Source organism: Oryctolagus cuniculus, chromosome X (genome assembly GCF_964237555.1).
Source record: "Oryctolagus cuniculus chromosome X, mOryCun1.1, whole genome shotgun sequence".
NCBI lineage: Eukaryota > Metazoa > Chordata > Mammalia > Lagomorpha > Leporidae > Oryctolagus > Oryctolagus cuniculus.
Window position 1 is genome coordinate 42964204 of NC_091453.1, and position 27430 is coordinate 42991633.

The following is a 27430-nucleotide window of genomic DNA, read 5'->3' on the forward strand; positions in this document are numbered from 1 at the left end:
TTTTATCTGAACAGGACACCATCTGATCTCCAGACCCTAAGCTAGGAATGAATCTCTCCTTTTAAGGCCTAATGTCATCAAGGGAAAATCCAATGTTTGTTTCAATACTTGGAGTCTCCTGGTACTTCAGCTACAAGGAAGTAATATTATATATCCATTAGATATATACTAGATATCACATACTCTAGACATTATATGTACATATATACACACATATATTTATATATAATGTACATATATATATATAACATATATATGTTTTCTACAAAAGGAAGATTTTGTTTTGTCCACCTCAGTGTCTCAAATTTCTTTTAAAGGAGTGCCAGGATTGGAACTAGCCTCTCTCTGAGTGTTATAAAATGGAATAGCCCCAGTTTCATCACAGAAAAATATTCTTTAAAGATTTATTTATTTATTTATTTATTTGAAAGGCAGAGTTATGGAGAGAGACAGACACAGAGATCTTGCATCGCTGGTTCCACAATGGTGGGAACTGTGCCAGGCCAAAGCCTGGAGCCTGGAATTGCATCCACATTTCCCATGGGTGGCAGGACCCCAAGCACTTTGTCCTTCCCTGGCTTTCCCAGGTGTATTAGCATATGGGATGCACAGGCAGAAGCTTAAGCCACTGTGCCGCAACACTGGTCCCAATCACGAGAACATTAAAGACTATCTTGCCTAGAAGTCAGGCGTGAGAGGGAGATAAATGCCTCCCTATAAATATTGTGCAAGCCCTGTAAAATTGAGAACTTTATATTTTTTATTCCATTACCAGAGCCATGACAAGGCCAAGATTCTTCGAGTGTTAAGAGTGACAAAAGTGCCTAGATCTAAAATCTTAATTTTAAAAATAGCAAAGTGAAAACCACAATACAACAAAAACCTCACTTTCTGTCTCACAACTTATAAAGGTAATCTTATAATGTTCACTCTTAGGAGGAAGTATAAATTAGCAACTTGGGGACAGCAGCATGGCAATGTATAGTAAAATTTCGCAAGACTGTATTCCTTTTTATTGAAAAAATAATAATCATGAATGTGCCAGATTTGCTGCAAGATGATTTATTATAAAATATTACATGATGAAAAATAAAAGTCCCAATATTAAAAAATCAAAAAGGTGCCTAGAATAATAACTAGCCTTTTAAAGTCAATGAGTCCTATTGGTTGATTTTGTTGTTGAAATCTGTTTCCAAGTGGAAAAAAATCCCTAAAACAACAACAAAATAATTTCCAAATGGTTTAAAGTTTATCATCTATATTGAAATATTTAAAAAATATGTATTAGCTATGGTTATATTTGTAGTAAGTATAAAACATGAATAAGAGTGATAATAAATTAATGATATCATCTGTCTCTTTAAGAAGTGATATGATATCAGGAAAGGTATTTGTTATCTTTACTGTTCTGATTGTTTAAGAACACACGGTCAAGTGTTTGCCCTGCTGCTTAAGATGTTGCCTGAGAAACCTAGATCCCACATCAGAGTGCTTAGAGTAGTCTCAGCTCTGCTCCAGATTCCATCTTCCTGCTAAAGAACACCCTGGGAGGCAGTAGGTGATGGCTCAAGCAGTTAAGTCCCTGTCACACACATGACAGGCCTGGATTGAATTTCTGGCTCCTGGCTTCAGCCTGTCCCAGCCACAGCTATTGAGGGCATTTGGAGAATAAACCTGCAGATGGGAGATCTCTGACTCTCTGCTTTCCAAATAAATCGAAATTTTCAATATATGAAAATCTATATCTAAAGAAATATGCCAAAATGTTGACATTTGTTAATTTATAAACAAATTTTGGACATATCTTTCAAATTTTCTATATTTCATTTTAATATTTTAAAATTAAAAAGACTGCAAAGAGAATTTAAATCACCATTATAGCTGGTGGTTTTATTATGACATTTTCAGAACTGGACAGATCTAGTTGACATAAAATACACAAGGACATAAAGCATCTGAATAATCTGATCAACACACCTGTTAATAGAAACAGCATTGAATTTTGTAGTTCAGAGAGTATATTCCATTTTATCTTTTCTTAAAAAAAGCTGGAATAAGCCAATTACCATTGAAGTATTCAGAAAGCCAATTAAAGATCTATCATTAAAGGTGTTACCAGGATTAGAGTGCTTTACAGCTTTGTATTAGCTAACTTTCAAAGAACCAATGGTTCTAATGCTATTTAAACTATTCCGGACCACAGAAAAAGATTGCAAACTCACCAATTCATACTTTTTAAAGCTAGCACAATCTTAATAATAAAACTTGATAATGACAGTATAAGAAAAGTACAATGTCACTTTGGAATGTAATTTTGCTAATTCTAAATAAAATATTGGTTAAAAAATCCAGCACTGTAGCAAATGATCATTTCACCGTAATTGAGTAGGATCTATTCCATAAATATAGGTTTGATTCAACATCAAACACCTGTTATTCTAACTCATTGCATCAACAATTTAATCAACAGATGCTGAAAAGATATTTGATGAAACCCAGGAGCTACATCTGACAATAACAGCATTATGTAAAAAAAGAAAGAAGACACTCTGAAATATGTTGAGTTTTTACCAATAACCAATATTACATATCATACTAATAAGGAACACTAAAGACATTTCCATGAAAATTAATAATAGGACAGACATGTCTGTCATCATCATTATGCAACACTGCTTTGGAGAATCCAGGTAATATTATAATAATCAGTATAAACATTAGAAGAAATAAAATTATATCTATTTGCAGATAAAATGATTGCATATCTAGAAAGTCTACTATATTCCATTTTGAAAAAAAAACTATTGTAATTCAGATGATTAAATAATTCATTAGATAGAAGGTAATAATATAAAAATCTGTTGATTTTCTATATTGCCAAAAATAAGAAGTTACAAATAAGGAAAAATATTCAATTCCTAATGTCAAAGTGTGACAATTGTAATACTTAGAAATGAATTCAATCAAATACGATGGATCTATATGAAGAATATTACAAAAACAAGGCCAAAATATTTCAGTTAGGCACCAAAACTCTTGAGTGTTCAGGATTAATGTTAGTAACTGATCCTCTAATCAGGAATGCAGAAATTTAACACAGTTCTTATTAAGATATCAGACTTTTAATTGTTGAGATAATACTTTCAATTTTCATATGAAAGAATGAATATCTATGGAAAATCATATTTTTAAAAAACTAACAAAGATTTGCTTTACTAGATTGTAAAATCTATGGTCAGTTCTACCTAATTAAATTTTTTGATTTTGGCTCAAGCATTTGAAAATGGCCATTGTAAAATAAATGGTACTGATATCCACTGTGAACAAAATGTAAAGCTGGATCTCTATGTTGTACCACATCCTTGGATAAAAATAAATTTCAGGTAGATGAAACATTTAAGCTCAAAATAATAAAAAAGATTTTTTAAAAAAGTAGTTGAAGACTTGTAGCAGTTGGGGTGGCAGCATCTACCTGAAAAAGAGAGGAAACCAAAATCTATAAAACACATAGTGGTATACCTAATTTTTTTAATTTAAAGTAAAAGATATCATCAATGGTTAAGATCAATGACAGGATATAAAAATCATAACACATATGATCTACAGATGATTAAATGCTATGTAGTAAGAATTCCTACAAATATATAAGGAAAGGATGAAAAATTCAATAGATAAGAAAGAAGTGGCAAATCACAAAACAGAAAGATCTAAATAGAAAATAAAAACAAGCAAATCTCCATTAAAGTCAGACAAAACCCAATCAAAGTAAAATGTAATATCAAATAATTTTCACCTTTCTGATTTTAAAGAATTAAAGAGTGCTGGAGAGTATGCCGGAAATAGGCACTTGATTTATGGATGGTACTCTTGTAATAATTCTTTAACATACACCTACCTAGCATTTCTAGGAACCCAACCTATAGAAATAAAACCACCAAAATATATTGCAGCAGTGCTAAAATGGAGAAAAAAAGAAACAAATAGCCATCAATAATGGAATAGTTAGTTGAATACCTTTTTGATTGAGTACCTTTTCAGTACATCCACATATACTCTATATGCAGTTGCTTATGGAGGGGGGTGGAAATAGGGGAAAGAGAGAGGGAAATGGGTGACAAAGAGACTGTAGCTGCTGATCAGGTGGGATGTCATCTATTTTTCTAGTGAAAAAAGCAAATAAAAGGAAATGCATATGGCTTATCATTTTTAACGAAATTATTACAAAAGATTTTCTGTATGAAGATGGGAAAATATATAGAAGGGTATCTCAAAACTTGTTACCTGGGCAGAACAGAGGAGAGAGATAAGGAAAGGCTTGTTAATGCTGACATAACATTGATTTTTCTTATTCTACTGTTGTATTGTTACAATGCTTGCAAACTTTTTAAAAATTTTTCTAGTAGCACCCAATTTAAATTTTAAATTACAAAAGAAAACAATATCAAAAGTACGGAAATACACTTGGGGCAAAACTGTGGAATTAGTCAATGTAAGATTTCGAGATATAATAAAATTAAGCCACTTTCCTGAATTTGACACCAAAACTTTTCTCAAAGTTCACAAGCAGGCGAAGTCGAAACATTTTACATCTAATGTTTCCACAATTTTTGCAAAGACCACAATGAATTTAGGGAGTTTTGACCAAACCATAGACATAGATGTGAATATCATCATCAAACTTAATAAAATAGACAGATGGCTTGGCCACCACTTGATGGATGAAAATGCCGGTTCTCTTGGATCCGTCATCTTTTGCGTGTTCCACCTGTTTTCCCACGAGACTGTCGACCACCTCCCCGGGCTCCTGTTCTGCGGTGGGGAAATAGTAGTTGGAATCTGGAATGATGCGTAAGTCACCATCTTTGTAGTCATCCAGCAGAGTGTACATATAGAGGACCGGATCTTTCTCGTAGGTTATGTAAAACCAAGTATCCATCACGGGAGCTCGCGCCAGAACCATACCCTTCCACTCATCTTTGGTGCCATGCTCGCCTTCAAACACATGCCCCACTGCCTTGCCAATCAGGGAATCTGCCAGGCGCGAATCGATGCGAGGACTTGGTACTCTCTCAGGAAGAATCTCTAGTGCTAAAACTCTCTTATCTCGATGCAGTTCTAGTCCATACACACTATCTTTGCCATCATATTTAATGATGTAGAGAGTGGGCTTCACGGAAACCTGCTCAAGCACGGTGCCCTTCCACTGCTCCACAGGCTCGTTGCCTTCCTTCCACCCATGTTGAATGCGGCAGCCCACGATGTTCCTACGAGTGAGAAAAGTGGGCTTACGCCGCTGCTTCTTGTGGGTGTGCCTTTTCTTCATCAGGTATGCGGACACGCCATCTACCCCCATCGGAGGGACAGTTGGAGGAGACATGGCTCACGGTTTAAGGGGACTTAGGCAAAGCTGCGGCTTGTTGATTAGTGTGACAAAAAAGTCAACACTATCCAGTGTGAGATTTTTTTTTTCTCCACCTCAGAGACGGGGTCCGTCCTACCTTCCCCAAGCTAAAGGCTCTCACCAGGGATTGACAGAAACGCTGTAACTCTGACCCTGGGCAGTGGGACAGTTTGCGCCCCTCGACAGTATTTTCCTCTCCTGCCTGGGAGGGGTGACTGCAGCTGTGGCTGCTCCTGCTAGAGATGGCGGGCTGGCGTGCGCTGTCTGCGCCTTGCGCCCTTCCCGGCTCCCAGCCCCAAGTCCCGAATCGGCCACTTAGCTGTTGTTGTCAATGCTGTTGCGGTTGCGGCACGGCGACTGAGGAGACAACGGGGGCAGGCAGTTAACAAGAAGGATGGCTGCGGTGGCAAAGGTGCAAGCGGCAGCACGTCCCTGGAGTCAGCGCGGCCTGGACTTTGCAGAGCTAGTCAGCTTGGCCTCGCTCTGGCGCCGCGGTTTTTGCCGCTTAGGGAACCCGCCCCCTCTGAGCCCGCCTGCACCTCGGCCCCGCCCCCCACCATCCCGCCTTCCGCTCCGCGGACTGGAGCTGGGCGGGTCAAAGCCGGTCAGCTCGCAGGCCCGCGCTCAGTCCGCGCTGGAACAGGCGCGCTCTCCCTCATTTCCTCTTGAGCCCCCTGACCGTTTCTCTGTAGCTCCCTGTAACTGGAGCCAGACAGGCGGACTCCCCTCCTCCTCTCAGGCCGCCTGCTGCACTCCGCCAGCCTCCTCCACAGCGGCTCCATCTGCTTTCTATCTTCCAGGAATTCCTCACAAACCTTTTATTATTATTATTATTATTATTATTATATTATTATTATTATTCAAAACACAGACTGAGGGCGCAGGAGAGTGAGAGAGAGAGAGCTACAGCAAGGAGGCTAGAGGAAGAGCGCGACAGCAAGAGTGGAGTTTGTACATACAAATTATTTTTACTCAATTTAGGATTTTAGACCAGAGAAGAAAATGCCTGTGTGTAGTCCACCATCTTGATCCAAACGCTTCTTTATATTTTCTACCTGATGATTCTTGGTAATGATTTTAAATTTTTTTCTGAATGTAAAGGAAGTGTACTGATATTGTAGAGATTTTCTAAACCTTAGTGAAATAAAAGGGTAAGTAAATATAAATCTTACCATCTAGACATACACAAAAATGCTAACAATGCTAAATTCTCTCTTCTTAATAAGTCTGTGCTCATATTTTACAACTGCAAGCATATTCTTACTTGTACAGCTTTTTGTTTTCATTTATGCCAGGAGCATTTTCTAATGTGCTTACCTACTCTGAAAACATGTTAAGAATTTCATAATATTCCTTGGTAATACTTCTTTGATAGTCTTTATTTTAAATGGTGCATTACAGAAGAATGGATAGTGAAACTTTACCTTCAAATATGGATTTCTGAAACTTGTCTAAATCGTGTTTTCAAAAGAATATCTAATAACATGGAAATCTGAATATAAAATGGCAATGTTTGGGAAAGCATAATATTGAAACAAAATTATGGACTCAATTTTGGAAAGCAAGAAACAAAGGGATTTCTGTGTGTGTACATATGTATTTTCTATTTTTCTGATTATAAAATTATTGCTTATATGAAAAATCTGAAGGATAGAAAAAGAGTCCATAATTATACTTACCTCAAGAAACAGGATGGTTATGAAAATTAAAAAAATTTTAACATTATATCCTGCTTACAAGATGTCAATAAAAACTTTCTCATTCCTCCACCCTGCACTGGTGTGAAAAGAAGGCTTCATAACATGAGTCTACAAAGGCAATTATTTCATCTGTAGAGGAAGGGAAGAAATCAGAAGTGAGAAAACTGCAAGGCAGCAATGTTGACTGCCTCCACATTTCATTAGCTTCTATGTCAGTGACAGAAAAACCTAGTCCTCTCATCATTTACTTGCTGGTTTGGTAAAATATGTGAAGATCCTCCAGTTGCTCATATTTCCTAGGCCAAGGACTTTGGAGATAGAATCTAATAACTCTCTCCAGTAATCTATCACAAGAAAATAATCCTAGGGAGGCGTGAAAATTAAATATTAATCCCAGGACCAGATTTGAGGCATAAGGAGTGGTCCCACCACCTGTGTTGCCGGGACCCCATATGGGAACCAGTTGGAGTCTTGGCTGCTCTACTTCTGATCCAGCTCCTTGCTAATGTGCCAGGGAAGGCAGCTGAAGATGGCCCAAGTACTTGAGTCCCTGTAGCCACATGGGAGACCCAGAAGAAGATTCTGGTTCCTGGCTTCTGCCTGGCCCAGCTCAGGCCATTGTAGATATTTGGAGAGTATATCAGTGGATGGAGGATGGAATAGTTTATTCTCTCTCTCTCTCTCTCTCGCTCTCTCTCCCCCCCCCCAATAAATAAATAAATCTTGAATTTTTTTTTTAAATTTCCAAGGACTCTTGAGGTGCTGGCATCCCATATGGGCACCAGTTCCAGTCCTGGCTGCTCCACTTCCAAACCAGATCCTTGCTAATATGCCTGGGATAGCAGTGGAAGATGGCCCAAGTACTTGGACCCCTGCCACCCACATGGGAGACTCAGAAGAGGTTGCTGGCTTCTTGCTTCAGATCAGCCCAGCTCCAGCCATTGTGGTCATTTAGAGAGTGAACTTGAGTATGGAAGATCTCTCTCTCTCTTTCTGACTTTAAAATAAATAAATATGAATTTTTAACTCTAGAATGGTGTGATATTGTACACATTTTCACACATATATAAAATCTAGATATGCATAAAGTCAGAAGATGACTATGCATAAATTTCATGCCATTATTAGATTCCACAAAAAAAATTTCCCCAAAATTATTCCACAAAGATGCACAAAGATCTTTGATTTTTAAATTTATTTATAATTAATTAATTTATTTATTGAGTAAACACACAGAGAGACAGAGAGAGATCTCTTCCAGCTGCTTGTTCATTCCCCAAATTCCTGCAAGGCCAGGAGACTAGAACTCCATCCCGATCTCCCATGTAGGTGGAAGGGGCCCAAGCAGTTGTGCCATCTTGCACTGCTTTTCTAGGTACATTGGCAGGAAGCTGAATCTAAACAGAGCAGCCAGGACTTAAACTGGTGCTCCAACATGAGGATGGGGTAGTAGCATGGCAAGCAGCAGCTTAACCCATTGCACTGAAACACCAGCGCAAGCACCATGTTCTTTTGCTTAGAAGAGCAACTAACAAATGAGAGAAGATGATCATCCACAGGGCACAAGGATTCAGGGAAAACGATTTCTTAAGGCCCTTTGGTTATATCCTTCAGATAAATTATTTGTAGCCCCACAAACCAGCCTGAGGAGACAAAGGAGTTCCTAATACCCTTTCTTCTCTGAAATTGTGATTCTAATAATATGAATTCAAAAAGTCTTATATTGATATTGATATAATGCTTACTTTATGTGTCTCCAAGTAAACAAAATTCATTCAAAAAGTGACCTTGACCTTTCATCCAAAGTGCCTTAGAGTAGGTAGTCAGTGTTTGTTAAATGGATAAATGTTTTCAGCTACTCTGTCCCAACCCAAAACAGCTCTCCTCAATGAAACAAGAGGTCTTACACAACCCTCTAAGGACTACAGTCCTTGTGACTCAGAACCTCCTATGGCAGCTTTATCCCTTGAAAACACCCAGGGTACCTTGCTTAGGAAAACTCGCTGAAGATGAAATTAGATATAGGTAAAGCTCTTAGTACACAAACTGACACATTTTTAAGTATTCTGTAGTCTCCTAACAAGTCATTTCCTGAAAGAAGTCATGTTTCTTATCAGGTCTGTCTACAAACCACTTGGCTCTTGTCCCGCCTTTGAACCTTTGTTCTCTTTTACACTCAAATCCTCTTGGTCAGGGTCTGAGTGTGATTCAAGGAGAACAGGATTTTGTATTTTATATCCAATTTTAGAGCAGACTTTCAAATGCTGTAAGTGTATGCAAGTTTGATTTCTGAAAAAATAATACATTATTTCAATAAATTTAAATGATACATGATTATTTATAATTAGAAGGTGGTGGAGGTAGATATAAATGCTTTCAGTACAATGTACAAAGCAGATCATAGTACGTTTTCTAAAAGAGGTGCAAATGAAGTAATGAGAGAGTCAAAGGAGGTATTTATGTTATGACTGAGGATATCAGCAAAGGTAACTTTAAAGGGAGAAACAACAAAAAAGAAGATATTCAAATAATTTCAGAGTAGTGATGTCTTTTTAGTCTAAGAAAAACATCGATAGAGGGAAGGCATAAAGATGAGTGGGCATAGGATATATAACAAATGGTCAGGAACTTCTCATAGCAGAATTTACCATGCTAACTTATAGGGGGTATGGTTTGTGGTGGTGATCAAGGTTATTCAACAGCCTCAAAAACAGATAATTGATTTTCCATTCACTGCTAGTGGAAGGAGATGACATGCCAATTCCCATGACAATATAAAGTTGGCAGTATCAAATGGAGAGCTGTCCTATCATGCTCATTTGAGAGAATCAGGCAGTATTCTAATTCTTTTGACTGATCAACATTGGTAATGCAGAGCAAAGAGCTGATCCTTCCATAACATGGAAAAGCAAGTGCTGCACTGGTTCCTCTGCCATGGTAATGTCAGTGAGATCTAATGGTGAGTTGTTCCTTCACATCCATTTGGTGATGTGAGGTACTGCTAGTGAACATTTTGCTGCAATCCAACTTCCCTTCCATCCCAGAAACCTGATAACAATGAGTGAATAAATTAGAACAAGGTAGAGCTAGTCAGCGCTTTGGTTCCCTAAACCCCTAGTGTCAGTTAAAACTCAGTCAGAAGCTGAGATTCCATCCCCATCCAACAGCAATGACACTAAAAGAAGGGGAACATGATCGGACTAGATGGTACTCAAGTTTCCCTGCACCCTTGTTATCAGTGAAACCCAGTGATTAGATGACCCACCACTCCCGCTTTGAGAAAATCAGGTGGTATGATTCAGTACTCCACTGTCACTGCACAAATGTCAGAAAATCTGAGAAAGGACCTAAACTTCCATCCCATTCATGTTCAATGAGAAGGTCTAATTCACTGTTTCACTATGACAATGGAAGTGCCAGGGGAGCCCAAAGAAGCTGAACAAACATACTCATCCAGCCCTTTAGCTGCATAAATGTACATTAGGGGGAGTGGGTGAATGCTCCAAAAAATTAACAAACAAGAAAGTTAATTATTACAGTCTCATAATAAAAAAATATCAAATAATCAGGACACAATTAAAGAATTTTAAAGCAGTCTTATGAAAATTATTCAAAAATACTTATGAATTTCCCTCAAAAATATCAAAGAAAGCAGAAAAACATTAAAGAAATACATTAAAGAGTAGATATGCTGGACATATCCTAAAAATTTCCATTTTTAGGCCAGTGTCTTTAGACAGCCTCTGGGATTGCTCCAATTATCAGATAGAGACCTGACCATGGTGATACAGATTTGTTTTGGCATGCAGCACCATCAGTCTCTTACAAACCTGGTGTGCACCCTCAAATTTGTACAAAGCCTGGCGACTATGAGACCTAAGTGTGATCCATCTAGGGCCTGCCTAAGGCGCTGGTGGAGCTGCCTCTTTCATTCTTCCTACAAACCTGGGCAGACAACAAAGTATCACAAGACTTATGGAACTCTGTGCCAGTCTTAAAAAATCTAACACTGAGCAGATTCTAATATTCTCTGTCCCCAGGCCAGTGCCAGCAGACAGACTCTGGAATACTTCAGTGATCAGTGGAGTTCCATGGTAATTTTTGAGCAGTCTTACATTGCATCCAGCATCACCAAGTGAATAAATGATAGTTGTTTAACATTTGGCAGTAAGCCCACATCAGAGGCAGAATAGGATGCTTAGAATTTTCAGAAGCCAGCCACAAACAGTTAGATGACTATAACTAAAACTTCAATGTGCAGATGATGTTGTACTCTAACAAGCATCAGTAAATTCTAGGGAACCATGACTCAACCCAAGGACAAAATAAGGTGCCAGAAACCAGCCATCTAGGAACTAAAATTTTCAAATTCTCAGATGAAGAGTTCAAAATAGCTGTTTTAAGGAATAAAATTAAGGGGAAAAAAAGAAGCCATTCAATATTCTAATAGAGAGATTTGATGGGTTAATGGAATTAATTGAACAACAGCAAAATGTTTCAGCTGAAAATTAAACTAAGTGCAATTAATGATGTGATAAAAGACATAAATAGAAGAATAGATCAAATAGAAGGAAGAATCAATTATCTCAAAGACAGGCTATTTGAAACTACAAAGTTGGAGGGGGAAAAAGAATCAAAAGGATTAAATTAAGCTCATAGGAAATATGAGACAGCCTGTGAAAAGCACTTATTTGTGTCACTGAGATTCAAGAGTGAGTTGGGAATTCAAGAGGGATATAAAGTATATTCAAAGAAATGGTCACAAAGAAGTTCCTAAAGCTGTAGAAATATACAACTATCTAGGTACAGTGTTCAATAGTTAGATTCATACCAATTAAGTCTACCCTAACACAAATTATAACACAACTCCCTATTGTTAGAGATAGACAGGATTCTGAAAGCTTCAAGAGAAAAGAAGCAGATAACACATAAAGAGGTGCTAATTTGCCTGACTGCAGACTTCTCAGTAGAAACATTACAGGTGAAGAAAGAGTGGAATGAGATATTTACAGTATTGAAGAAACAAAATTGCCACTCAAGAATACTGCAACCAGCAAAGCTATCCAGCAGGTGTAAGGCAAAGATAAAAATATTCCCAGACAAACAGAATCTGAGAGACTTTATCACTACTAGACCTGTCTTACAATAAATGTTAGAAGGAGATCTTCCAATTGAGAGAAACAAATGTTAAAAAGGAAAAAATTATATCATGAGGTTAAAAAAAAAAAAACTCTTACCAAGGTAATTACATAAAAAATTCAGAAAGCTCTAATACTATAAATACGGTCTATAAATCATTTGTATCTTTACTATAAATATATTTAAAAGTTAAAAATACTACATTAAAATATTAAGACAGACAACATAGAAAATGGTCAAATATAACACTAAAAATTCAAAAAGTAGGGAGGAATGGAGTACAAATATAGAGTGCTTTATTAAGATTTCTCACCTATTTATTTCTTTGTCTCCTTTTTTCTATTTTTATAATCAAAGTGAAATCATCATTATTTCTAGACAGTTTGGCACAACAAAAAGCAGTATTTTTATAAGCTACAAGACAGTCACAAAAAAACCTCAACTCCTATATAATAAGAATATTAAACAAGGAATCAAAGTACCCTATTAGGGAAAATCAATAACAAATGAAGGTTGTAATTTAGGGACAAAAAAAAGATAAGAATTTCAATAAAAAATAAGTACCAAATTTCAGTAGTAAGATTTTATCTACAAGCAGTTAGCCTTAAATATGGAGAGACTAAATTATCCAGTTAAAATACATAAAGTTGACTGAATGGATTAAAAACAATACATCAATAATGCTCCTTACAAGAAGCTAATTTTACCTCTAGGGACATATTTAAACTATAAATGAAAGGATATAACAAGATATTCCATGTAAAAGGAAGTTAAGGAAACTAGCAGTAGCCATACTTTTGTTAGATAAAGTAGGCTTTAAATCAAAAACAGAAAAGGAGATCAGAAAGGTCAGTATATAATAATAAAAGCATCAATACAGGAAGAGGAATTAGTAGTTGTAAACATATATATACCCAATATTGGAGAAGCAAATACATAAAGCAGATATAAATAGCACAAAGAGAGAGAAATACTCCAATATAAAAATAATAGTGGTCTTTTAACACTCCACATTCATAAATAGACAGATTATCTAGGTAGAAAATCTGTCTGAAAAGACAAACTAAATTGAAAAATCTTTAGCTAGATAACCAAGAGAAAAAGAAGTTTCAAACATACTGAATTAAAGAAGAAAAAGTAAATAACATTGACACCATGGAAATACGAAGAAACCTTGATAGAAATTACAATGAATAACCATGGCAACAAATTTGATAACCCAGAAGAAAGCAAAAATTCTTGAGCACATACACTATATGGCTTGACATGTGAGGAAATAGAATACATAAAATGACCAGTAGTGAGTAGTAAGACTGAATCAATAATGAGAAATCCTCCAACAAAAAAAAGCCCAAGACCAGATGGTTCACTGCTAAATTCTACCAAACATTATAGGAAGAATTAGCACCAAACCTTAAATTATTTCAAAAATTAGACAAGCATAGAATTCTTCCAAATTCATTCTGTAATCCCAGCATTATCTTGGTACAAAAACCAGATAAGCACATAACAACAACAAAGCTAAGTCCAGTATCCTTAAATTACATAAATGAAAGAAATCATCAACAAAATACTGGCAAATAGAATTCAACAGCATATTAAAAATAATCATTCACCATGTTCAAGTGACATCCATCACAAGGATGTTAAGTAGGATTTAACAGGTGCAAATCAATTATTGTAATACACTACACCAACAGAGTGAAGGGGCAAACCATAAGTTTATTACAATAGATACGAAATGGTTATTTGGAAAACATTATGCTGAGTGAAATAAGCCAATCCCAAAGGGACAAATACCACTTGTTCTCCTTGATAGGTGACAACTAACTGAGCACCAAAAAGGAAACCTGTTAAAGTGAAATGAACACTATGAGAAATGGTGACTTGATCAGCCCTCACCCTGACTGTTGATGAACAACTTAATATGTTATCCCTCTTAGTATTTTTTTTGTTTGTTCTACTTAATACTTTTGGTTGAATACTGTAATCAATACACAATTCTTCTTAAGTGCTGAAACTTAACTGAAAAGTGATCACTGTTAAATATAAGAGTGGGAATAAGAGAGGGAAGAGATGTGCAATTCGGGACATGCTCAAGCTGACTTACCTCAAACAGTAGAGTTAGAAACATACCAGGGGATTCGAATTCAATCCCATCAAGGTGGCATGTACCAATGCCATCTCACTAGTCCCAGTGATCAATTTCTGTTCACAATTGATCATAATGATAGGATTAAGAACCAAAGGGATCACATAAGCAAGAATAGTGTCTGCAAATACTAGCTGATAGAATCAAAAAGGGAGAGAATGATCCAACATGGGAAGAAAGATACACAGCAGACCCATAGAATGGCAGATGTCCTAAACAGCACTCTAGCCTCAGAATCAGCCCTTAAGGCATGCAGATCTGGCTGAAAAGCCCATGAGAGTATTTCAGGCATGGAAAGCCAAGACACTCTGGGGGAAAAAAAAACCCTACATGAAAGATCTCCGCGAGTGAGATCCCAGTAGAAAGAACGGGTCATCAAAGAAGGAGGCACCTTTCTCTGAAGGGAGGAAAGAACTTCCACTTTGACCATGGCCTTGTCTAAATATGATCAGAGTCGGTGAACTCAGGGAGCTTCCATAGCCTTGGCAGCTCATGACAAGAGCCTAGGGTGATTACTGATGCCATAAGCAAGAGTGTCAATTTGTTAAGTCAACAACAGGAGTCACTGTGCACTTACTCCTCATCTAGGATCTTTGTCCTTAGTGTGCTGTACATTGAGATTTAATGCTATAACTAGTACTCAAACAGTATTTTTCACTTTACGTTTCTGTGTGGGAGCAAACTGTTGAAATCTTTACTTAATGTATGCTAAACTGATCTTCTGTATATACAGAGAATCGAAAATGAATCTTGATGTGAATGGAAGGGGAGAGGGAGTGGGAAAGGGGAGGGTTGCAGGTGGGAGGGACGTTATGGGGGAGAAGCCATTGTAATCCATAAGCTGTACTTTGGAAATTTATATTCATTAAATAAAAGTTAAAAAAAAGAAACAAAACAAACAACACAACAACAAAAAATCTTTACAAGAATGGAAAAAGAAACGATAGATACGAAATAGTTATTTGATAATATTAAATTTCTCTTCATGATAAACACTCTTAGTAAATTAGGTAAAAAGGGAGTATACCATCGACATAATAAAGGCCATATACAACAAACCAAAAGTTAATATAGTACTGAATGGGGAAAAGCTGAAGGCTTTCTAGGGTAGGAAACAAGAAAAAGATGCTCATTTTCAGCACTTTTATCCAACACAATATTGGAGACCTTTTTTAAAAAAGTATGTTTTATTTGAAAGTTACAGTTACAAAGAGATAAGGAGAGACAGAGAGAGAGAGAGTAAAAAATGGGTTATTTAAAAAGAGGTTATTTCATGAAGATATCTATATGTATACATACATATGCATATATATACACTAGAGATTGGGGAGGGACATGGGGAGAGAGGATTGGGTAATGCTAATTGACAGATACCCAATTATGCCTACATAGAAATAAAAAAGTTTTAGGTTTCTATTGCACAGTAAAGTGAAAACATACAATGTTTTTTTTAAAAATTTATTTGTTATTTATTTGAAAGTCAAAGTTACACAGAGAGAAGGAGAGGCAGAGAGAGAGAGAAAGAGAGGTCTTCCATCCACTGGTTCACTCCCCAGTTGGCTGCAACAGCCGGAGCTATGCTGATCAGAAACCAGGAGCCAGGAGCTTCTTCTGGTGTCTCCCACGCGGGTGCAGGGACCCAAGGACTTGGGACATCTTCTACTGCTTTCCCAGGCCATAGCAGAGAGCTGTATTGGAAGTGTAGCAGCCAGGACTTGAACCGGTGCCCATATAGATGCCGGCACTGCAGGCAGTGGCCTTACCCTCGATGCCACAGCGCCGGACTCAACATATAATATTAATTTATTGTATATTTTCCCTTAAAATAAATCATCACAATAGGATTTTTGGATGTTTTTACTAAAATGAATTCTTAAATTCTTGAAAGGATAAATATATTTACTCTGATTGAACATTATACAATATGTATGTGTAAAGAAATATCACATAGTACCCCTTAAGTGTATATACTTTTTATGTCTCTTAAATTTTTAATAAAAATTTAAAATATAAAAACAGATGTCCTTCAAATAAGAAATTTGGTAAAATTAATATATAAACATTTTCCTTGTTCCAAATTTCCATGATTCAAAGAATATAGACAAGTTGTGGTTAAGAAATGAGTTTAAGTAATAATCAGTTACCAAGGAAATACAGAAGAAATTAGGTAAATTGAATGCAAAGTTACAGAGAACTTTAAATCTTGAAGGCCAAGATTTTTGTTTTCTCTTTTGGAGATCTCAGAACTGAAGATTTCTGGACGTGTGTAATTGTTTATAAAAGCTAGTCCTACAATATTTGTTCAGGGATGAATGCAAGAGCTAATAAGAATAATAAAATTCTTTGGCTTTCCTTTTTGAGGATGTTAATTCAAAATGTGACAATGGATTGCATGTCTGGGGAGACACACATTCACACAAATATCAAAGATTTCTTCTCACTTTTATATTGAAGATAAATACCTGTTATTAAAAAACAACGGAGTTTTCTGTCATTCTCTTTATTCCCATATGTAGTTAGCAACCTTTTCTTCTTATTTTACAAAAAAAAAAGTTTTTGAAGCTATAAAGGAATGGCAAGAATTAGTGTGCCGAGACAAAAACCTCATATATCATGGAAAGTAAAAAACTAGCACTAAAAGTCCCAGTTTTATTATTCTGCCCAGTTACTAAATTGTGTGACTCAGAATTTCTGTGTCATAATTTAGGATATATAACAGAAGAAAAATACTATCTACCTCCTACTATGCAAGAAACAATATGAAGTAAAAATTATGTTCAATTGTTTAATCAACTTAAAGAATAACACTATGTGGGGCCATTGCTGTGGTGCAGCAGGTTAACACCCTGGCCTGAAGTGCCGGCATCCCATTTGGGCATCAGTTCTAGATCCAGCTGCTGCACTTCTGATCCTGCTCTCTGCTGTGGCCTGGGAAAGCAGTGGAAGGTGGCCCAAGTCCTTGGGCCCCTGCATCCGCCTGGGAAACCTGGAGGAAGCTCTTGGCTCCTGGCTTCCGATAGGTGCAGATCCTGGTACTTGCTGCCAATTGTGGAGTGGACCATCGGATGGAGGACCTCTTCTCTTTCTCTCTGCCTCTCTTCTCTCTGTGTAACTCTGACTTTCAAATAAATAAATACATCTTTAAAAAAGAGATTAATATGTGCTTAAAAAAAGAATAACACTATGTAAATATAGGACAAACCCCAAAATTTTAAAGTATGGAATGGATGAATTTTGATAAAACTGGAATGTGAAAGTTTACTGTGTCACTTGGTGTAATGAATTTCACTGATTTTGTTGTCTTTATTTATTACAGAAATAGATTAACTTCAATCAACATTAAGTTATGAATATTTCATAAATTTTATTTCCTAAATAAAATGGAAACAAAGGCTTTTACCACTCTGAAGTTTAACAGGGTAAAGTTTAAAATGAATTACTTAAGGTTAATTAAAAACAAATATTAAAGAAGGATGAGATGGGAGAGGGAGGAGGAGGTGGGACGGGAGTGGGCGTGGGAGGGCAGGTATGGGGGGGAAGAATTACTATATTCCCAAAGTTGTACTTATGAAATTTGTATTCATTAAATAAAAGATTTCTTAAAAAAAGAAAAATTTTGAAAATTATTTTGAAAACAGTAAATTTTCTGACAAATGAGAATTATCTTAGGGACCAGTCCTTGAATTTTGTTTTCCCTGATATATCAATTATTTTTCACAAAAAGAGAACAATAACACAATAGATCCCCATCATAAACTTGAAACTGTGTTACCAAAAAATTCTTTTCAAAGGAAGGCTTGGATCACTATGAGGTTAATAAAAATAACAAATTTATGTTCATCTGCTTTGAAAACAAAACATAGATACAAAGTTAGTGAAATTTAAACCAGACATAACTGAAATGAAAAATTCCAAGATGATCATTGTGAAGTTGCTTCCCCAGTCCCACAGCAGGTATAACAACTTAAAACCACATACCTTCCTGAATGCTAGGGGGAGAAAGAGGAATACAACTTCATTACAAAAGACTCAAGTTGGGGCCATCACTGTGGTGTAGCAAATAAAACCTCTGCCTGCAGTGCCAAGATCTCATATGGGCTCCAGTTCGAGTCCCAAATGCTCCACTTCTGATCCAGCTCCCTGCTAATATGCCTGGGAAAGCAATGGAAGATGGCCCAAATTCTTGGGTTCCTACACTCACGTGGGAGACGCAGAAGAATCATCTGGCTCCTGGCTTCAGATTAGCCCAGCTCCAGGAGCTGAGGCCATTTGGGGAGTGAACCAGCAGATGGAAGATATTTCTCTCTCTCTCTCTCTCTCTCTCTCTCTCTCTCTCTCCTTCTCTCCCTCCATCCCTCCCTCCCTGCCTTTCAAATAAATAAATAAATAAATGTGATGTAATAAAATTAAATATTAATGGAGATAGTTTTAGGAGAACTGTGCATTTATTTTTCATTCTTTCGTGATTATTTTTGTAATTTCATGTAACTAGTATATATTATTTTATAATGGCAAAGAACAAACACTTTAATCAAAAAGTAATGTTTTGGGGGCAGGCACTGTGATGCAGCAGGTTTAGTCACCATCTGCAGTGCCAGCATCCCATGTGGGTGCCAGTTCATGTCCAAGCTGTTCCAGTTCTGATCCAGCTCCCTGCAGACGGGCCTGGGATAGCAGTGGAAGATGTCCCAAGTCCTTGGGCTCCTGCACCCCTGTAGGAGACCCAGATGAAGTTCCTGGCTCCTGGCTTCAGATAGGCTCAGCTCTGGCTATTGTGGCCATTTGGGGAGTGAACCAACAGATGAAAGATCTTTGTGTGTGTGTGTGTGTGTGTGTGTGTGTCTGACTCTTATTTTCAAATAAATAAATGAATATTTTTTTAAAAAAAGTAATGTGATAAAGGCTACTTTTCTTCCTAAGTATCTTTATTTATATTCTGAGACTCCAAGTCATATTGGAGCATCCCAGTTCTAAGGTGTTCACCATGTTTTCAGGAAGAAATCAAGTGTTTAATCTTTTCTGTTTATTTTTATTTAATTTTTGGTCTACAAAAATCAATCCTTTTTCAAATACAGTTTTATTATAACACATTCACACTCAATGGTTCATTCAGCATTGTCCACAATGACTACGACTGGGTAAAAGTGAAATCAGAATACAGGAATTCAATCCAAGTTCCCCATGTTGATGGCAGAAATCCAAGTATTTGAACCTTGTTGCTCCAAGACTCTGAGTTTACATTATCAGGAAGCTGGAATCAGGAGTGAGAGGAGGGTATTAAGCTAATGGATGTGGACTTCCTATTCATTCTTAACCACTAGACCCTACCCAACTAGTTTTTTTTTTCCTTTTTTTTTCTTTTTCTTTTTTGACAGGCAGAGTGGACAGTGAGAGAGACAGAGAAAAAGGTCTTCCTTTGCCGTTGGTTTACCCTCCAATGGCCACCGCGGCTGGCGCGCCGCGCTGATCCGAAGGCAGGAGCCAGGTGCTTCCTGGTCTCCCATGCGGGTGCAGGGCCCAAGCACTTGGGACATCCTCCACTGTACTCCCTGGCCGCAGCAGAGAGCTGGCCTGGAAGAGGGGCAACCGGGACAGAATCCGCTGCCCCAACAGGGACTAGAACCTGATGTGCCGGCGCCACAAGGAGGAGGATTAGCCTAGTGAGCCGCGGCGCCGGCCATCAACTAGTTTTATTTTTGTTTTTGTTTTTGTTTTTTTTTTTTTAAGCACCAGGCAAGCAGGTCCCTCAGATCACTCTAAGTACAATAAAAGAACAGAGAGCTTCAAAAAAATTTTTAGATCCAATAATTACTGTACACTTTGCAGTAAGAGCAAGAAGTTTGTTGGGGAAAAAACCAATCCTTAGTCAATAGTTGCTTTCCAATTCTCTTTTTTTAAAAGCTCAGTGAAAAAGTGAAAACTAAAGGAAATAAAGGAAAAGGAAAATGTAACTCAAGAAATCATTTTTGATACAACTAGAAGACTCTGTAAATACCTAGATAAGTCTTTGTATCCAATGGCATGCTGGTAAACTCTTTAGGGAAAAAGAAAATTTGTAATGCTTGCTAATTCCCATGGTGTAAATATTCCAAACTTGTCTAATTTTAAGATAGATACAGTTTAACAACCAACTCTTGACTATTCAACAATCAGCTCTGTACACCACTGTCAATGAGTACAATAATTTAGATCCTATGAGATACAGATCCATGTGTGCATGCACGTGCATGTGTGCAGGAGATATATGTATATGTTTTCCTTGATTAAAGTGCTTCATTGCTTCATTTCTCCAGCTCTCTGATCCTTCTGATGCATGTATAATCAAAATACAAATGAAAACGTAAGATGCAAAATTATGGTAATGCCTATTTAGCAGGTCATAATTTTTCTCTTCCTTTTGTCTTCAGAAGCCAAAACTTGATCATTAGTGACTTTGTCTTTAAATTCTTGGGCAAATGGGCAGGCTACCCTGAGATGCATTTTTTAGTAGTCCCCATGTTTGTGCACAGTTTTCCTAATTATCCAGTAACAAGAGTCCTAGTAAATTAGAGAGAATATCCCAACATTAATATCTGATTTTGCTCATTCCTAATCAAATTCTCCATCCTCCCAGCCTTGATATTTGATCACCCTAGTCTGCCATTAACAAGACTTTCCTCTTCATTTGCTTGTTTCTCTTAGTAATTTTCAGTCCACTGACTCCCTAACTCTGCTCACTCGATATAAATTCCAAGCTTTTTCCCCCATATTGTCATATTCCTGAGATCTATCCCACCAATAGTCCTTACTAAAGTTTTTATAACTACTTTAACAAGTGTCAGAATAAATGTTAAACAATTAATGTGCTGCAATTTAGACAAGATTAGACTCATTATTGGACTCCCAGATTTTCCACTGAAGAATCTAAGTGTGAGCCATTGAGGTATTCATCTTCACAACTGACTTATGGATCAGGGATCCATTGGTAAGACCAACCTCTGAACCACTGCTCCAGTTGCAAGTCCACTGAAGCATAATAAGTATAATTTTGATTATTAAATTTCTGAGTTCATGTCCAGGCTTCTTTGTTGAAAGTTAATTCCAGGACTAGAAGTTCCTGGATCTTTTTTTGGAAATTCACTCATTGCCTCCTGGTCTGTAATTTTTTTTTCCTAGATCTCTGTGAGATGTCTTTGTCTTCTGTATTTGGTCCTTTTTCTCCTATAGAAACTTTTCAGAAAATTGAAACCTCCTTTCTTGAAACCTTGGTAACAGTATGTTCCATCTACTTTTATTTTATTCTTGTTAGCAAGATTTTCTAAGGATAATTTAGGTGTCTGTTTGCTTTTATGGGGAACTTAAATCTCCCCAAACAGGCTCATCTAAGACTTTTCTCTTCCAGCAACCCTCTACTACTACTCTTTTTTTCATCATTACAAATCTTCCTAAAGGAAGGTGCCTTAAGACTTTTGATATGTCTCCCTTTAAACATGTCTATATCCTTCACTTCTGGGTCCACCCACACCAGAATTTTTCCATCTCATTCCAGTTTTCATATTCCCTATAGTCACTTGAACTTTAGGCCCCTGTCACTCACTGGGGCTCTCAAGGGACTTAGGGACCTCAAAAGTACTATATATCATGGAAAAAAATCTTAAAAGTCTACTCTATAAATATTGGTAAGAAGCAATAGTACTAAGCTGGTAACAAGCAACATAATTCAGATAAAAAATAGAGCAAAACTGAGAGCCAATTATTTCTTATAAACCACTGAGAACTGTATTACTGTTTATCAGGCTAACAACTGAAGTTTTAGAATGAAAGCTGTAAAGCCTCCATTTGCATCAATCAGTATGCTTATGTCTCGGTATATATGTATATGTACATGTCATATATATAAATATATATACACTTGATATTTTTCTTATCTGGATAGCATTTCCAAATTAATTAATAAAATACTGTAAAAGAGGCCTATTATAATTTGCTTAGCAATAAATACCTAAGCACATATTTAAATATTTTTTTACTTATTTGACAGGTATAGACAGTGAGAGACAGAGACAGAGAGAAAGGTCTTCCTTCCATTGGTTCACTCTCCAAATGGCCACTACGGCCAGCGCTGCAGCGATCCAAAGCCAGGAGCCAGGTGCTTCTTCCCGGTCTCCGATGTGGGTGCAGGGGCCCAAGCACTTGGGCCATCCTCCACTACCCTGCCGGGACACAGCAGAGAGCTGGACTGGAAGAGGAGCAACCAAGACTAGAACCCCGTGCCCATATGGGATGCTGGCTCTGCTGGCAGAGGATTAACCAAGTGAGCCATGGCACCAGTCCCATAAATTAAATATTTTTAAAACTCCCAAAAATTTAAAAACTAACTAAAACTTTGAGTTCATGCAATTTAGGTAAATATTGATATATATGACTAACTTGTTAGTATTGGTTTAATAAACATGGGCGTGTCTTCTTAGTTATCAGAATTAAATGTGTATGGCCAGCGCCATGGCTCACTAGGCTAATCCTTCGCCTGTGGCGCCGGCACCGTGGGTTCTAGTCCCATTCAGGGTGCCAGATTCTGTCCCGGTTGCTCCTCTTCCAGGCCAACTCTCTGCTGTGGCCCGGGAAGGCAGTGGAGGATGGCCCAAGTGCTTAGGCAGTGCACCCACATGGGAGACCAGGAGGAAGCACCCAGCTCCTGGCTTCGGATCAGCGCAGCGCGCCTGCTGTTTGGGGGGTGAACCAACGGAAAGGAAGACAGACCAAAAGGTCTGTCTCTCTCTCTCACTGCCTAATTCAGCCTGTCAAAAAAAAAAAAAAGAATTAAATGTGTAGAGTAAAATAAACACGTTTTCCTTCTACCCTTAGAAGTTCCTAGCTAGGGTCTTTTAACAAAAAACACATTAAATGGAGAAAAGCAGACAAATTTATTTGATACAAATTATATGTGACATGGCTGCCTGCATAAAGAAATGAAAAACTGAAGAAATAATAAACTTATTGTTATTTTTCAAAGATTTATTTATTTGAGAGTCAGAGTTATGGAGACAGAGGGAGAGACAGAGAGAGGGCCTTCATCCACTGGTTCACTCCCCAGATGACTGCAAAGGCCAATACTGGGCCAGGACAGGCTGAAGGCAGGAACCAGGTCTCTCATGTAGGTCTCTCATCTAGGTCTCTCACATGAGTGCAAGGACTCAAATAATTAGGTCATCTTCTGCTTTAGAGGAGAATGGTAGAAGGTGAAATAGTTCTTATTGTCTCTCAACTTTCTTCTCTTAAATTATTTAATAGGGGCAGGGGTTTGGTGTAGCAGTTAAGACTCCACTTGGGATGCCCACATCCCATATCACAGTGTCTAATTCAAGTTTTGGCTCTGCTCCCAATTTCAGCTTCCTACAAATTCACGTCCTGGAAAGCAGCAGATCAGAGAGCTGGATTCTTGCCATTCATGAATTCCAGACATTTCACTTCATCCTGGTCTGGCTGCAGCTGTTTTGGGTTGAGTGTTTGTGAAGTGAATCAGTGGATGGAAGATTTTATCCCCCCCCCATCTATCCCCCTCCTCCTTCTCTTTCCCCTCCATCTCCCTCTCTTTCTCCTCAAATAAATAAAATAATTAAATAAGAATCAAATAAAATAATAGATCAAGGTGTCATATTTTGGTGAAGCATGTTGTAAGCTCTCTCAATTATGAGTTTACTTGGGTCTACTAGTGAAATGTGGAAAAATAACAACTAGATGTTTAAAATTATGAAATCATGTGTTCAAACTAAGAAAAATGCACAACTAAAGACAAAATTTAATTAACTTCATGCAGTAAAAAACAAAATACAAAAATATATGTTTTTAAGTGTTCTTTTACTTTTTGTTACTTTACCTCATACACAAATATTGTAAAATATTTAACAATGAAATAACTTGAGATGATGGATATCTTGGTTTAATGTCACACGGTTTACTTGAAAGTGGTTTTGAACATCTTTTTGATGATAGCAATTTAAAATCATTCTAATTTGTTTAGTAGATTTTCATTAAATACCCAAATTATTTTTTTAAAGATAAGAGTTTAAGAGAGAAGGGAGAAAGAGAGTGAAATCAATGTTCCATTTACTGGTTCACACCCCAAAGGACTTCAATGGCTGTGGCTGGGCCAAGCCTAAGCAAGGAGCCAGAAGCTTCTTCTGTATCCCACCTGAGTGACAGGAGCCCAAGGACTTGGATCATCCTCCTTCTGCTTTTCTCAGGCCACTAGCTGGGAGCTGGATCACAAGTGGAGCAGCCAGGACACAAGTTGCTGCTCATATATATGGGATGCTGGTGATGCAGAAGGCAGCTTAACAATCTTTATGCCATATCTCCAGCCTGCAGATCATTTTTAAGTAAGATGCCATAAGTATAAATTTTATATTTGAGTTTTCCTATTTTTTATGATAATCAAAAGCTAAATCTATTTGAGTCAGTTATAAAAATGTTTTTCTACCATATTGAAAAATCATAGTATGAGGTAAGATAAAATTTTGAAATGTTTGTAATATTTCCCATCTGCTACAGAATCCTGATAGGTGCTAAATAGCTCACAATCATCTACTTATTAGTTTTCTTTGTTTAAAAAACAGTTAAACTGTTTGCTTAACAAACAGTTAAATTTTATAATCAATATATGAAAATAAAGCTATTAGAAACTGGGAGGGTAAAGGGAAAAAACTTTATGTATAAAGTATGCAAGGAATGTAGGATGTGTTTTTGATAAGGAAATATTTACAATGTATGAATGATGGGTTTTTGTTAAAAAGAAAGAAGTAATTTTCATCTAAAGTAAATTACTGTTTCAGAATAAGCCAGGGGAAAATATAGGACAAATTTAAATAGAATAAAAAGCTGTAGAAGTGGGCCTGGAGCTGCAGCATAGCAGGTAAAGCTGCCACCTGCGGAGCCAGCATTCCATATGGGTGCCGGTTCAAGTCTCGGCTGCTCCACTTCCAATCCAACTCTTGGCTGCTCCACTTCCAATCCAGCCCTCTGTTGTGGCCTGGGAATGCAGTAGAGGATGACCCAAGTCCTTGGGCCCCTGCAAGAAAGCATTGGCAGAATATGTTGTACAACAAGAAGGAGTAAAGCTAACAATGGCGATTGTAAGGCCGTCAACTGTTGATGCCAGTTGGAAAGAACCTTTTCCGGGATGGATTGATAACTTTATCGGACCAAGTGGTCTCTTCATTGTGGCAGGGAAAGGAAAGGAATTCTTTGAACAATGCGTTCCTCCAACAATGACCTTGCAGATCTTATTCCTATAGATGTAGTTGTCAACACGAGTCTTGCGGCAGCCTGGTGTTCTGGAGTTAATAGACCAAGAAATATCATGGTGTACAATTGCTCAATAGGCAGCACTAATTGTTTCTGCTGGGGTGAAGTTGAATACCATTTAATTTCCACATTCAACAGGAATCCTCTAAACAGGTCTTTACACGGCCCAATGTAAATCTAACCTCAAATCACCTTTTATATCATTACTGGATTGCTATAATAAGGCCCCAGCGTTCTTGTATTATATCTACCTCAGGATGACTGGAAGAAGCCCTAGGATGATGAAAACAATAACTTGTCTTCACAAAGCTATGATGTTCATTTTAATTTATCTTATTTTTTAGAAAACTTTTAATTAATATAGATTTTGAAAGTACAACTTTTGGATTATAGTAGTTCTTCTCCCAATAACCACCCTCCAACCTGCAAACCATCCCATCTCTTACTCCCTCTCCCATCCTATTCTATTAAGATTCATTTTTAATTATCTTTATATACAGAAGATCAACTTAGTATATACTAAGTAAAGATTTCAATAGTTTGCACCCATACAGAAACACAAAGTATAAAGTACTGTTTAAAGACTATTTTTACCATTAATTCTCATAGTACAGCACATTAAGGAAATAGATACTACATGGGCAGTAACACCTGTTGTTGATTTAACAAATAACATTCTTGTTTATGACATCAGTAATCACCCAAGGCCCTCGTCATGAGCTGCCAGGGCTATGGAAACCTCTTGAGTTCACAAACTCCAACTTTATTTAGAGAAGGCCATAATCAAAGTGGAAGGTCTCTCCTCCAGAGAAAGGTACCTCCTTCTTTGATGGCCTTTCATGGCCCGTTCTTTGCACTGGGATCTCACTCACAGAGATATTTCATTTAGGTCATTCTTTGCCACAGTGTCTTGGTTGTCAATGCCTGTGAAACTCTCATGGGCTTTTTAGCCAGATCCGAATGCCTTGAGGGTTGATTCTGAGGCCAGAGTGCTTTTTAGGGCATTTGTCATTCTATGAGTCTGCTGTGTAACCCGCTTCCCATGTTGGATGGTTCTCTCCTTTTTAATTCTATCAATTATTATTAGCAGACACTAGTCTTGTTTATGTGATCCCTTTAACACTTAATCCTATCTTTATGATCAATTATGAACTTAAACTGATCACTTTAACCAGTAAAACAGCATTGGTACCTGCCAACTTAATGGAATTTGGAGTCCCATGGCACGTTTCTAGCTTTACCCTTAGAGGTAAGTCCTAGTGAGCATGTGCCGAACTGTGTATCTACTTCCTCTCTTATTCCCACTCTTATATTTAACAGGGATCAATTTTCAGTTAGATTTAAACTCCTAAGAATAATTGTGTGTTAAATAGTTCAACATGGTGTTTCTTCAGTATTTCACAAGTAATTCTTGGGTTTGGAATACTGAAAATGTTCATGAAGCCACTAAATCCTGAAGGCAAAAGGACCTTCAATATTGATGTATGGCAATTACATTGAGCAGAGTATATAGAGAACTACTGCACGGGAACTAAGAAATATGGATTGAATGAAGAAATGTCTGGCCTCCCTGCTGCTAGAAAGCATCTGAACAAATTTCAGAACATCCATTAAAGCTTCAGTACTATTCTTGTGATTCTGATCTGGCACATTTTTATTGCAAGAACACAAATGGCTGGAAACATCTGGTACTTTGTGGTTAGTCTATGTTACAAGTTTCTGTCACACTTCCGAACATCTAGCACTATTAGATAA

General features: G+C 37.3%; 1 protein-coding gene and 1 pseudogene across 1 annotated transcript; one reads left to right on the plus strand and one right to left on the minus strand.

The window, feature by feature from the left end:
• Positions 1-1863: 1863 nt before the first annotated feature.
• Positions 1864-5894, minus strand: SPIN4 (spindlin family member 4). The gene has a single exon (XM_017350011.3). It carries the CDS (start codon positions 5375-5377, stop codon positions 4628-4630), a length of 750 nt encoding a protein of 249 aa, XP_017205500.1. The 5' UTR covers positions 5378-5894; the 3' UTR covers positions 1864-4627.
• On the plus strand, positions 5796-27430 carry LOC103351883 (fatty acyl-CoA reductase 1 pseudogene; annotated as a pseudogene).